We start from the raw sequence: 14113 nt of genomic DNA, 5'->3' as shown, positions 1-14113 counted from the left end.
TCCCTAATAAGACTGACACACTGTTTAAGCCGTATGTCAAAACATTTTTGAAATTCAAGCAGCAGGCATCTGGATACCCGAAAAATGTCAAAACAGCTGAGGAGCAGCAGAAGTTTGTTCCAGACTATTATGAGAGAGAAGGCATCAGACTTGACCCTGCTAAGATTTGTGTAAACAAAGCAATCAGAAGTTGTAATAAACTGCTTCTGAACTCTCTCTGGGGGCGATTCTGCATGCGAACAAATATGCCATCTTGTGAGCTGATTATAGACCCTGCCAGATTCACACAGCTGATGTTCAGTGACCATTATGGCGTACGCCAGTTTTGTTTCATCTCTGATGATGTTGCAATGGTTCAGTGGTGTCACGCTGATGGTAGAGGGTCGCGGGTGAAGGATGTGAATGTCTTTGTCGGTGCTATGACTACGGCCTATACGAGGCTCACTCTGTATGACTTGTTAGACAAGCTGCAGGAACGCATTCTTTACTGTGACACAGATTCAGTTATCTTCACCTCTCATCCCGGGGAGTGGGTACCCCCTTTAGGACCATACCTCGGTGAGCTGACTGATGAGCTCAATGATGGTGGGTCTGGAGAGGATGATCACATTACTGAGTTTGTCTCTGGAGGTCCAAAATGCTATGCTTATTACACAAAACAGGGCAAGACTCAGGTTAAGTGTAAAGGTGTAACACTCAATGATGTTAATTCTAAAGTTGTTACCCACGAATCGTTGAAAGGCTCAGTCAAGGCATTTGTGGCCAACAGGGATGCATTTAGTTGCAGAGTCTGACACCATCAAACGCAATAAGAAGAGGTTTCATCTTAGGAATGAAACAGTTGTAAAAAAAGTTCAGGTGGTCTATAACAAGAGAAGGGTGTTGCCTGACTTTACAACACTCCCTTATGGATACTGATCAGGATCAAGCCTTTGATGGGAGGCTCCAGCACCCTTTTAGTTTAGTTGTTAGCGGGCCGAGTAATTGTGGAAAGACTTTCTTTGTCAAAAGCATCATTGAAAAAGCATCCACTATTATTTCAGCCAAAATTGACAATATTGTTTACATCTACTCCTGCTGGCAACCTTTATACAATCAACTTCTTCAGATAAGAAAAATCACCTTTGTGAATGGTATACCGGAGTCTCTGAGTGACGATGTCCTTTTACCTCCGGATAAGAACAACTTGCTCATTATCGACAATGTGATGAATACTGCGTCTAACAGCATAGAAGTTCAAAATGTGTTCACACAATACGTTCATCGTAGGAACTTGAGCTGCATGTATTTAGTTCAGAATTTGTTTATGCAACAACTTCGTTGAACACTAATTATTTAATTCTGTTTAACAACCCTCGAGATAAATATCAAATTTCAGTTTTAGGTAGACAGATGTTTCCAGGTAATACAAAATACTTCTTAGAAGCTTTTAATGATGCCACATCCACCCCATACGGGTATCTTCTAATCGATTATAAATCTAAGACGCCTGACTATTTAAGACTCAGAACCAATTTGTTGTCAGATCGTCAAGTTGTTTATATCCCCAAAAAACGGCTAAAGCGGTAAAAAGGATGTCGTATTCACGGATGCAGAGAAACATTGCACTGTTGGAGTTGTTGTATAAATCCCCACCCAGCGTACGGAGGAATATTATTTGTAATGCAAGCATGGATTTTATTAATGCTCTGTGTGAGATATCGCTCAATGTTTTGAAAGGTGTTATCCCGCTGACTGATCAACAGTACAGACAACTAAAAAAGAAAAAAAGTAATCAGACTGGTTGCAGACAAAAAGGTCAAAAGTTTGAAAAAGAGAAGATCCATCAACCAATCTGGAGGATTTTTGCTACCGTTATTAGGGGCTGCCATACCCTTCATCACCAGTCTTATTGCAAATAGGTGAAAATGGAGCACACACAGAAAATGTTTTTGGTCCCGCAGCATCAGTTGGACATGTTAAACCATCAGCAGCAACAACATACAGGCTCCGTCAGACATGTAGCGCAAAACGAGCTAGACAAAGCTATGGTTGAAGTGCTGCAGCTGCAGATCTGGATGTGTACGAGAAGGCTAAAAAGTATTCTGCCATTCTTCAGAGATACTCTGTGCTAACACTATCTTTGCCTTCTGAAACCGGTCAGGATGCATCTGACCGCCAAAGCAATGTTGGTGGCGACAGACAAAAAGACATGTTTGCGGATGAGATTTTGTCCTATATGGCAAAAAGGAGCAGAAAAAATGCAGAGCTTATTTTAACAGCGCTCACTCGTGCGTCGGGAGTTTCTTGGAATGATAGGGGTGAGATTATTATTGACAACCAGCTAATCAGAGGTTCGCATCTCTATGATTTGATCAAAAGTGCAACAGCAACACGTAGAGCAACAGATGTTTCATGGCCTGCAGGGTGGTCGACATCTTTAAAAGCACTCGCCCGCTTAAATGTTCCTCTGTCTGCTTTTCCTAATGCTGAGGTGAGGAGGACTGTTAGCCAATATAAAGGCGACACTGGCGACCCGAGTGTTGAAACAAATGGTTTGCACAAGAAGCGGTCACTGAGTGATCAAAGCTTATTTACCACACATAAAAAATTAAGGCAGAGTAGAAGCGGGTGGATAGATTTTTAATGAATTTTAAAATTGTTTGTTTTTCATTTACCCTCGCATTTTTTTCCCTTTTTATATACTACTACCTATGTGTTTTTTTTCTTATTTATGTCTATATTGTTTAATGGATGACAGTTTTACCCTTTTTACTACTTTTTGAACTCTATGCTGATGTTTAAAGATTGTATTATTACTAAATAATGTTTTTAACCATTAGGTGAAAATAAATATCAGATGAAACGATATTCTCTTCTGTTATCTTTTATTATTTGTTACTTGAATCAGTATCCGCACTGCACACAATCAAAGTTATTTTCAAAACATACACAAACAGGTCTTATTTTGTTAACAAAATGACAAACCAGGTTATCACTGTACATATTAATTAGTCTTGAATAAGACGCTCCTTTTTGGACATGATATAGAAAAAACACACAGTGTTGTCCGCAGGTTACCGAAAAGTCATTCTGAACCTGTCTCCCAGAATACAATATCCGAGCGGTGTTTTTTAAAAGAAAAAGTTTTATCTCGGGTGAAAACTTGTCAGGTGAGTTACCGAAGCTGTCAAAAAGTACCCTTGCTTGTCTTTTGTGATATAGAACGCCAACCAGTGCTTCCCAGGTAAGTCTGATGGATCTGTATTCACAATGCCCATGCATGGATATCTGATGGTCTTTGTTGGCAGCTGGTCACATGCTAAGACGCCTAGAAGATGAGCCCTGTTACTAATCCTTTTAACAACGCTGGTTAGTTCTATTGTATTCATTTTGAATCTTTAGTAGTACTCCAGCAGCACTTGTCTCATATTAGATATTTCTATGACTGAATCAAATACAGAGTAACACACCAGGTTCATTGTTCGGGGTAGCGGATTTCTGAAAGGGGTTTCCAGCCTCACGTTCCCTGTTTTAACTAACGATACATTCCCTGAATGTCCTTCATCAGCTTCCAGATTGAAACAGAATAATGTGTAGCCAGAGAGTGATATTATACCCCTTATGTCAAACTGAGTGAGTTATGGCCCCAATACATTATTCATGAGCTCAGGAAGTAAAGGAAGTAATAAAAATATGATATTCATAAAAATATGATATTCATAAAAAATATGATATTCATAAAAAATATGATATTCATAAAAAATATGCTAATTCATAACTCATTGCTTTTTTCCCCCTAAAAAACAACTAATTGATTATTTAGAAAGTTTCTTATATATCAAATAGCATTCTTTTATTTTTTAAAGCCATTAAAAAGTTTTTACTTTTTATACTTAAAAAACGCCATCTGGTGGTGGGTCAGCGTGTGTGTGTGGGTGTGTGCGCGTGCGCGTGCCCGACACTGTGTGTCTGGGCGCGCGGGGGCGCGCCCGTGTCTCCGGACCGTGCTCTCTCTCGGGCTCCGTGCTTATGGGTTTAAAAATGTATTAAACCATATTAAAATTGTTTAGTTAAACTTGTGCTTTTGTAACGTTCAGTATGGCCAGAAATACAGGCTGCATGCCTTGGGGGAAAACTTTATTTCAATTTATATGCATTTGTAGATTTAGAATAAAACTCATAGTCAGAAAAAAACTCTGCGATCCCCGCAGCCCCCCTCAAAAAAAAACCTCCGCGTTTTCTCCAAAACCCTAGAATAACTTGTTAGGTACCCCCTCTATTCCCAAAACCTTATATTCGATAACAGGGGAAATCCTGAAAAAATCATTAGTCTTTTTTCTCAAATTCAGTGCCCCGCCCCCGTCATGCTCAGCCGAACAAAGGCAAAACACCTTTAAAAAATCCTCCGCGTTTTCTCCAAAACCCTAGAATAACTTGTTAGCTACCCTCTATTCCCAAAAGCCTTATATTCAAAAACAGGGCAAAAATCCTTAGTCTTTTTTCTTCAAAACCATCCCTCTTACTAGCAACCTCTAAAATTCAACGCAGAGTCTAAGTTCTACCTCGCTCTTAATCTCCGACCCGCAACTGCTTGCAGAGCACAATTTTTTCCTGCTTCTTCGCTCCCCGCTCTGCTCCCGAATGCGTTGCTTTCCTCGTTTGCAAATTTCCCCCGGAGACCAGCTCCGCCTGACTTTGCCCCGCTGCCAATCGGGAGGCTCCCTTCGCACCCCTGTTAGCCAATCCGATACAGGTCCGATTTTTATGATCTCCCGCTGAGGTTAAGACTGCCGCCGCGCTTCCACAAGACCTCTGACTTCTATCATATCAACAACTGGCGCCGCTCAGACTGCTTGCGAGCTCGCAACAGCCACGAACCAGGGATCAACAGCAACTGGCGCCTCTTTCCCTATCTGCATATCATTCGGTAAGTGTTAATCTTCCCCGTCTAACTACATTTTCGCATTTTCCTTTTTACCATTCTGTCAAAAAAGCTTTTTCATCTTCAAAAGCCATGCAAATAGGCTCTCTAACACTTGGAATACACTTTTCAAAAATATATATAAGCTCGCCTCTAACACTCAGAGCTAAAAAGTGTGTTTGTAGACTAAACTATAGCAGCGATCATGGCCTCATCAGTTACCTCATTCTCACTCTTGTTCATATAATGTTTATGTTTTACTGTTTTTCCCGTTTTTAAATACTCGTTGTTATTTCTTTTCAGACTCTGAGATAAGCGAGCTCAACTCCTCTCTTTTTGGTTCTCTCGATCTAATTGGTAGGTTTGGTTCATTCTTGTTCTCCCTCTTAACAGCTAATTGTACATGAAAAAGAAAACATTTACCCTCTTTTTCAATTTTATCAAACTTTCTAGATATCTCAGACTTGGACACCTTTATTTTGTCGAGTTCGCCGAATTCTTCTCCACCAGTGCTTGAGCGATCCACAGGCAAGAACATCCGTCTCTCCACACGCGATAGACAGCATCTGCTCTCTACGCTAGATCGCCCCGCTTCATCCGGCCCCAGTTCCATCCCCGCCGGAACTTGTTCTCTCCCGCGACCCTCTGGGAAAAACTTGCGCCTGTCCGCCGGGGACAGGCAAGATTTGCTCTCCGATCTCGGTCCCGATGCTCCGGCCAATTGGAGCACCAGCAGCGCTTCTTCTTCTCCGCCATCAGACACACGAAATACACCGCGCCTGCCTTTGAGATCCAATCACGGTCAGTCTCTCTCTAGGTTCTCGCTTTTTTCTCATTTTATAAAAACTATCCATTTTCTATTTAACTTTACTAACTGTTTTCTATCTTACCCTCAAATTCCTAGGGCATCTCACAAGGAGGAATAGGAGGACCGGTAGGATCGCAAGGACAACAAGGACAAGGCGAACACGTACGCGAAAACAGCTGGCTTCAATCGCTCTTCGTGCGGTATCTCTGTTCGCTGAATTAGTTCAGCTCATCTTATAAAAAGGTTTTTTTCATTTTGCTTTTTCAAACAAACTGTGTTTTGTTTTTTTGTTTTTGTTCTTTTAATATATTCCTGTTAAACAATAAAAAAAAATGGATAACCAGGAACAAGATATTACAGACCCATTTCTTGCTTTAGAAACAGCGTTAGCTAGGTTAAATGAAAATACACACCATTCTCAGATTACATATTCACAAAACAGTGAGCAACCTGAGGTGATCAATAATAATGATCCTTTAGAATTGCTTAATTTAGCTCTTGCCCGATTAGCGCCTAGTGAAAGTGCCTTTCAAAATAATTCTCTGAGTTTGGGAGTGGATCATGATGAGATCCAAACAGAGTCAGACGCGGCTCATTCACAAATGAGTCTGACACAAAACATCTCCTCTTCTGATCCGTTTTTAGCAATTAATAGAGCTCTAGAAGCTTTGGCCCAAATACAACATGAGGTTCAAATACCGCCAGAGTTATTGAGTCAAATAAACAGGCTAAATCAAAATCGTTTCATTGATTCTCAAAGCCAGCATTCGCTAGTCTTTTCCCCAGACAATGCATGTGCTAACGAAGCGCTCAACCACAGCCCACCGCTACAGTTGTTAACCACTTTCAATGATTCTAATCATCAGCAATCACTCAGCTCTTCCCCAGACATTGTCTCTGCTAACGACCCACTTAACCCAGTAAACGATGATCATTCCTTTCAACAAGGGGGTAATCCAGACCAGAGTTGCGCCGGTAATCCAGCACAACCGTCTATAGTTGTTAGAAATAAATTTAATAACGTTGAAATTAGAGAAATTTTGAATTTTCCTCCTCCAAACGATATACCCGACTATGCGCATTATTATCAAGACGCAATGTCGAGTGCGCGTGAAATATCAAACAGGGTTTTCCCCCACGCACGTCCAGGTGATCATATCCAGTTAGAATTGATAGGCCAGCAGTTACAAAATAATGTTTCAGTGATTTTACGTGATAATCATGATTTATCTGAATTTGAAAATTTATTCTTGAGAGCGGTACAGTCAAACTGGTCAGTAATGTGTGATGGTTCGCTGGAGGTTGTAGCTCAGATTGTTAGACCCCCAAATGGCAGTGGGAAAAGATTGCTTAAACACATACTCGACAGCGAAATTGTGAAAAAGAAAAGATGTTTTTTATACGTGGTCCATAACCCCGCGAATAAGTTATGTTTTGCTATAAGTCTTGCCCACCTTCTGCACCCCGATTTTAATGACTATCAAGCACAATTATTAGCTAGAGAAATTCAACAAAAAGCTGGTCTAAATGATCAAACGCCTGTCGGGTTTAATCAAATAATTACATTTGAAACGTTACTAGGATGTAAAATTATAGTATTTTACCGTAACGAGCATGATCGCAGCCTTTGTAAATTTCAGACTAGTACAGTGAATAGCGCAAAAGCCCTCTGTTTATTTTTATTTGACAATCATTACTATGCTATCAAAAATCTAAAAGGATTTTTGGGGACAGCCTATTTGTGTACTCATTGTTACATAGGCTTTAACCATGTGTTATCCCATTTCTGCCCTGCTCGCTGCTCAGTCTGAATGCAGCCTGACTGCAACGAGCATTTCCTCTCGCCTATTGTGTGTACCGATTGTAATCGCACCTGTAGATCTCCTTATTGTTTTGAGAGCCATAAAACACTTGTTGAGAGGCGTCAAAGGTCCGCCAGCAACTGCGACCTCTATAAAAAATGTGTCAAGTGCTCGAGGCTATATTGTTTAGCAGCACGTGAAAAACCTCACAAATGCCAAAAGAGCAAATGCCCAATCTGTCGTCAGGAAATCTCTAGTGATCATCAAACACATCAGTGCTACATGCAGGTATTAGAACGCGAAACAAAACATAATAACAAGTTGATTTTTTATGATTTTGAAACGTTTGTTAACGAACACGGTGAGCACAGCCCTTTTCTGGTGTGTACAAAAACATCAGATGGTAAATCTTGGAGCTCTCAGGGCGAGCATTGCGTTGAAAACTTTCTCGCTCATTTTAGACGCCCCCTCTTCAAGGGCTTAATCTTTATCGCTCATAATGCAAAGGGTTTCGATGCATACATTATCCTTCGCGGGTTAGTTATGCGAGGTTTAAAACCAAACTTGATAATGCAAGGTTCCAAAGTGATCAGCTTTACAGACCCAGACTTTAATCAACGTTATATGGACTCCTCCTGTTTCCTACCCATGCCATTGTCAGCTATCCCAAAAGCAATGGGATTTTCAGAAACTGTTAAAGGTTTTTTTCCTCATTCTTTCAGCTCGAGACAAAACCTAACTTATGTTGGACCTTACCCTCCCCCTTCCGCATTTTGTCTCGAGCGCATGACATCCAAATGCAGAGAGGAATTTTACAGATGGTATGATTCAGTCAGCTCTGGCACCTTCAATTTCATGAAACAGGCGCTGTTATACTGTAAAAATGATGTTGAAATTCTAGCCCGGGGTTGCGCATTGTTTAGAAACGGGTTTATTGAAGAGACAGGAGTAGATCCTTTCAGTCGCAACACGCTTGCAAGCGCTTGTCTTAAAACTTATTTGACAAACTTCATGCCTGCCAATTCTCTGGCCCTGCCCTGTCCTTTAAATTACCATAATCGGGTAAAATCATTTTCCTCGTCCTCAATTCAATGGCTCGAATATCTCTCGTGCACGCAAGGTGTTTTTATCAGACATGCGCTCAATCAAGGAGAAAAACAGCTCGGTAGTTATTATGTAGATGGATATTCCGAAAATAATGGTAAAACATCGCGTGGGAATTTTTGGGCTGCTACTTCCATGGGTGTGTTAAGTGTTTTTCGAATCAGTCCGATGTTAACCCCCTGCTAGGTTCCTCTTTTGCAGAGTTAAACAGCGCCACTCAAGACAGGCTCGCTAGATTGAGAGCTGAGCATAATGTGTCTCTTGTTATAACCTGGGAGCATGAGTGGACCGAGTTAAAACGTAGTGATGAGAGTGTAATCAGCTTTCTCAAACGTTATGATCCACCAGAGCCTCTGAACCCTCGCCATGCCCTCTTTGGAGGCCGTACAAGCCCAGCACAGCTGCGTTGTAGTGCTGGGCATGGTGAGAAAATCAACTATGTCGATGTGACCTCCCTGTATCCATATGTAAATAGTACATGTAGTTACCCCTTAGGTCATCCTCAAATAATCTTTCGAAATTTTCAGGACCCTAAAAACTATTTTGGGTTTATCAAAGCGGTTGTTTACCCACCCAGAGCACTCTATTTTCCCGTTTTACCCTATAAAACAAAGTCAGGAAAACTTCTCTTTACTCTCTGTCGCACTTGTGCTGAAATGAACAACCAAGAGGGAGCCTGTAACCATAGTAATGAGGATAGAGCACTCAGAAAAGGGTTATTAGAAAAGGGTTATGAAATAGGTCGAATCACAGAGGTATGGCACTTTGAGAGACAGAGTAACACAATATTCACAGACTATGTACATCATTTCCTGCGCAAAAAACAAGAAGCTTCAGGCTACCCATCAGATGCTGTAACTGAGGAGGCTAAACAGATTTACATTAAAGACTACCAGGCTAAGCAAGGAATAACTTTAGACCCTGAAAACATAAAACTAAACCCCGCTAAAAGACAAATGGCCAAACTGTGTTTAAACTCTTTTTGGGGAAAATTTGGCCAGAGAAATAATCTCACACAGAGCAAACTGGTGAGTGACCCCGAGGAATTCTTTAACCTCATGTTCTCTCCAAAATACAAAGTGAGCTATTTCTCTTTTGTCAGTGATGATGTGGCTCTTATTCAATGGTGCTATGGTGATCTCTGCACTCCACTCCCAAACTCCACAGATAACATCTTCATTGCGGCCTTCACTACTTCATATGGGCGTATGAAACTCTACAGTTACTTGGATCAGCTGCAGGAAAGAGCTATTTACTATGATACTGACAGTGTTGTTTATTTAACCAGAGATAATCAATCTGAACTAGAATTAGGTAGGTATTTAGGCGAGCTAACAAATGAGTTAGAGCAGGATGATTTCATTACAGAGTTTGTTGCAGCTGGACCTAAAAGCTATGGTTACATGACCAGAAAAGGTAAAGTTGTTTTGAAAGCAAAAGGAATCACACAAACACATGATGTCTGCGAAAAGGTCAACTTTGAATCTGTAAAGATTCTTGTTGACAATTACATTGATAACTGTGAAGGAGGGTCTACACTTGAGGCCCCTCAGCACAGTATCATTCGTAATAAAGCAGCCTTTTCACTACAAAATTCATCATTTCCCAAAAAATTCCGGGTTGTTTATGACAAGCGTAGATTGCTGCCAGGAGGTCTGACTTTACCCTTTGGTTATTGATTATTTTTGTTTTTCGTTTTTGTTTGTTTTTAAAAAAATGTTTCAGCCTGCTTTAATCGAGTTTGACCCCAGACTTCATGTGCCATTTTCCAGAATGAACTTGCCTACCTGGATTGACTCAATAGGAGGGCCCAGGGGAGTTCCAGATGAGTTTAAACTAGTGGACCAAATAGCTTCAGGATTTGAACGTGTGTTCATATGGATAACTCTAAATAAGAATGTTGATCGCATAAACTATGTCCATTATAATGTGCTGAGACTCTCTAACCTGACCAGAGATGCCATGGAGGGGTTCACAGAACAGTTGGGTCCGACCTCGCTGATGGGAGTGCAAAATCGAATGGCCCTAGACATGTTGTTGGCGGAGAAAGGGGGCGTGTGTGCCATGTTTGGAGCAGTGTGTTGTACCTTTATCCCCAACAACACTGCTCCAGATGGCTCAGTAACCCGAGCTCTGGAGGGGCTGAAAACTCTGTCTAAAACCATGCATGAGCACTCGGGAATTGACAATCCGCTGGACAGCTGGATGACCTCAGTGTTTGGGAAATGGAAGGGGTTTTTCATGTCTGCAATGTTTTCTACTGCCGCTTTTTAGGGATACTGGTCACCTGCGGTTGTTGTCTCATTCCTTGCGCCAGAGGACTGCTGGAAAAGGTAATAACGAGGGCAGTGGACCCCAGAACAGTGGTTCCGGTGGCCATGATGCCATTGATGGACTTAGAAGCGGCCGAATGGGCCGAGGAGTGACACAGCACGAAGTGTGGTGACCTTTCTTTTTGAAAGGTCAAGAGAGGGAATGTGGGAATAAAGAAAATACTTTACTGCTACAATATAGCCTTCATCATTAACACTGCATTAAAACGTATATTAAAGCTACTGGCATTAGACTAAAACTTTTATTAAAGGTGCAGCTATAATCATTGTATACACACATTGCATATTGTGCTCATGAAAGTGTTGATGCTCAGTCTATTCAAGGTCTTAAGCTTCGTTTGGCACGATGTCCCGATGATCTATTGTGTAAGTGACTTGGAGCAGCAGAAGGTTAAACCGCATACACGCTTACAAACACAAATGAATTCATTTAGCTTCTAACTGCATTTGAGCTTGCCTAGTAACAAGTGACAGAAGAAGAGTCAAGAAATTGTACGTCCCCAGGAATCATCTGGAAGGTGAAACAAATTGCCATGTATGGAAGAATGTGACAGAAAGAGGAACGTCTCTGTCTGTTTTTATGCTGATATGGTGATGGTGTATATCTGACCCTGGGTGTGTTTAATAAAATTAAAAGTGTTGCTCACACACATAAAGAACATTGAGATTAAGTAAATTAAGATTACGTAAAGATTAAGTAAAGTTAATATAAAGGACAGAGCCCAGAACATGATATTGTGAACCAACTTTGAATAATTAAGGGAACAATAGATGAACACAGTAGATTATTGAGGCGTAGCAGAGAGAGGCGATTTGTTTTCTATCCTTTACAGGAGAAGATTTCAGGACCACAGCGACCACATTGTTGGCGAGAATCCTGGAAGCCCGAGACCGAACGGAACCAACCAGAGAAAGGGGAACCCAAAAAGAAGCACAGAGCACAGAGAACCCTTGTTCCAGAAAATGTGTTGTTTAGGAAATTAAAAGCTCGTTAGACACACGTTAAATTTGAGCATAAAAGTAATGATAGGGACTTTAGGAATAGTTTGTAGGATTTCTATGTTATGTAAATTGCCCAAACACAGTGTTCAGGCCGGATATGCCCTACCCGTTAAAGGGGGCGAAGAAACCAGGACTAAGTTTTAAAAATGAAACTCTATAGAGGATGTTTCCAAAGATTGACAAAATAATCTAGGTCCTTTTACCAGAAAAAGCTAATTGTATCTGTTTGGAGTTTACAGTGAGCACTGAGGGAAGTCAGAAGTGGGTTTAAACTGGGATTCTGGGTAAAAAAGGGGGTGTAGGAAGTAGATTTAGGACATTTCACATTTCACAGGTGCTGTCTTAGAGCTTGATTTATTTGTTGTGGATAGAAGTAATTATGACGGAATAATAAGGAAACATTGAAAACATACAACCCGTTGAGGGGACAGACAGGGTTGGGCAATTGAAAGGTTTCATTTTGTTTAGCATAATCTCTTTTGTTATATTTTAGCCTTTTAACATGCAAGTAAACTTAATGGGATAAATTAGGAATTATGTCGTGTTTCTTAGGAAACACGAAAAGGGGGAGAACTGTCATGTAATTAATATATTCTTAGTGCTTATTTTCTGATTATATTGTTTTATGTACTTGTAACCCAACCAGTGCAGGGGCCTTCCTACACCCCGGACTCTGCGTTGTGTAAGTTTGTGTTGGATTGGGGTGCACAGCAGAGAGACCAGTCGGACACAGGCGTTCAATTTGTGGCTCGGACCGCGCCGTTTATTCAGATGCTGGGGCAAACACCACTCCAACTCTGCTGCTGGCCAGTGCTTACCTTTGCAAATCACAGTAAACACTGCGTGATTATCAACACATAGTGAAAGCCAACAACAAATGTATAAAAAACACATTAAGCAAAAATAATCATGTTTTTACGAAATTCCACGGTCTCAGGAATGAGTATGACACAAAACTAACATAGCAGGATTACCAGCAAACTGTAGCTGAAAAGCTAATGCTTCATCTTGCATTACTTTGCCCGAATGGGTGCTCTGCTAACTAGCGGGAATGTAGCCCGAAATTGCGGCAGATATTACAAAATGGAACATGCACACAAACTGCTCATACTCTCATCAGACAATACATGAACGTCTCAATAAACACAATATATGCTTAGCAAACCGCCATTTTACACAGTGGAACACTTATTTTTAAACAAAAAACCAATGCAGTACACCACTGACAGTGCTTACCTTTGCAAATCACAGTAAACACTGAACCAAGATGGCGCCCGCGCGAACAAGAAATCTGAACTACGGTGTCCTGCAGAGGACAAATGGTCAAAATTGCTAAAATTTACAATGTATATGAAGCTCAACAGCAACACCTTGTGACTTATTCCAGTCACTGCCTTACCTACTTTAATAATGAAGGTTTGTAAAGCAAGGCCACTTTTGACTCACAAACTAAGTGCTCAGCCAGACTGAAAAACAGGAAGTTAGTGTAGAAATATACAAATAAATATAATATACAAATATCTAGAAATATAAATATATAAATACGGGAAGCCAGAAAGAAAAGAGGAACTTGTACCATATAAGGAGTTGTTGAAACTGTGTGATGTGTAAAGTACCAAAATAACACCTATATGAGACACATTTTTAGATTCTAATGTTATAGATCCTGCAACTGCTGAGACCTCTTCCCTCTGACCCCTCCCCAAACCCTCAAACCCTCCTACCCACCTCGACATACAAACTCTGTGTGGCTTCACGTGTTCTGTTGATGTTTACATGATCGAAATAACTTGAACACAAACACAAACAAACAAAGAGGAAGACCGCAGGAAAAACCCACAAGTCCCAGCATCCTTTGTGTTTAGGGAGCAGTAGTGACAGTGAAAGTATTGTTCAGAGCAGCAGGAGGAGGAAGGTGGAGCTGAGGCTGGTGAGTGTTAACATGAATATGTTTCTTCTTATGACATAAAATAATTCCACGCTGTTCGTGTCTGTGGGTGAAATGTGAGGCCGGTCGGCTCCTCTGAGCGCTGGTTTCCTGTAAGTAGAGAGGAAGTGAGTTTAGCTGAGCCTCCGTTTAGTGTGAGAGAGCAGGAGGAGAGTGAGAGCTGTGCTGAGGCAGGGTGAGTGTTAACACCGCTCTGACATTACTGTGTCTCTG

General features: G+C 41.0%; 1 protein-coding gene across 1 annotated transcript; it reads left to right on the top strand.

Moving 5' to 3' along the window:
- Positions 1-350: 350 nt before the first annotated feature.
- Positions 351-5950, top strand: LOC146391925 (uncharacterized). Its single transcript, XM_084922906.1, has 5 exons — positions 351-674; positions 3205-3226; positions 5207-5260; positions 5357-5704; positions 5808-5950. The coding sequence occupies exons 1-5, from the start codon at positions 351-353 to the stop codon at positions 5948-5950; spliced, it is 891 nt and encodes a 296-aa protein (XP_084779032.1).
- The last annotated feature ends 8163 nt before the right edge of the window (positions 5951-14113 follow it).

This window comes from Perissodus microlepis, chromosome 3, assembly GCF_051167445.1.
Source record: "Perissodus microlepis isolate ML-2025 ecotype Zambia chromosome 3, ASM5116744v1, whole genome shotgun sequence".
In the NCBI taxonomy this organism is placed as follows: Eukaryota; Metazoa; Chordata; class Actinopteri; order Cichliformes; family Cichlidae; genus Perissodus; species Perissodus microlepis.
The sequence above is the reverse complement of the archived record's forward strand: the minus strand, read 5'-3'. Positions and strand labels throughout refer to the sequence as shown.

Bases quoted from the DNA above. Each gene is read 5' to 3' on its own strand.
- LOC146391925 (XM_084922906.1), top strand. From the start codon at position 351: ATGGTTCAGTGGTGTCACGCTGATGGTAGAGGGTCGCGGGTGAAGGAT. The intron at 675-3,204 runs GTTAAGTGTAAA...TTTGTGATATAG, and splicing joins CAAAACAGGGCAAGACTCAG to AACGCCAACCAGTGCTTCCC. The intron at 5,261-5,356 runs GTAGGTTTGGTT...CAAACTTTCTAG, and splicing joins TGGTTCTCTCGATCTAATTG to ATATCTCAGACTTGGACACC.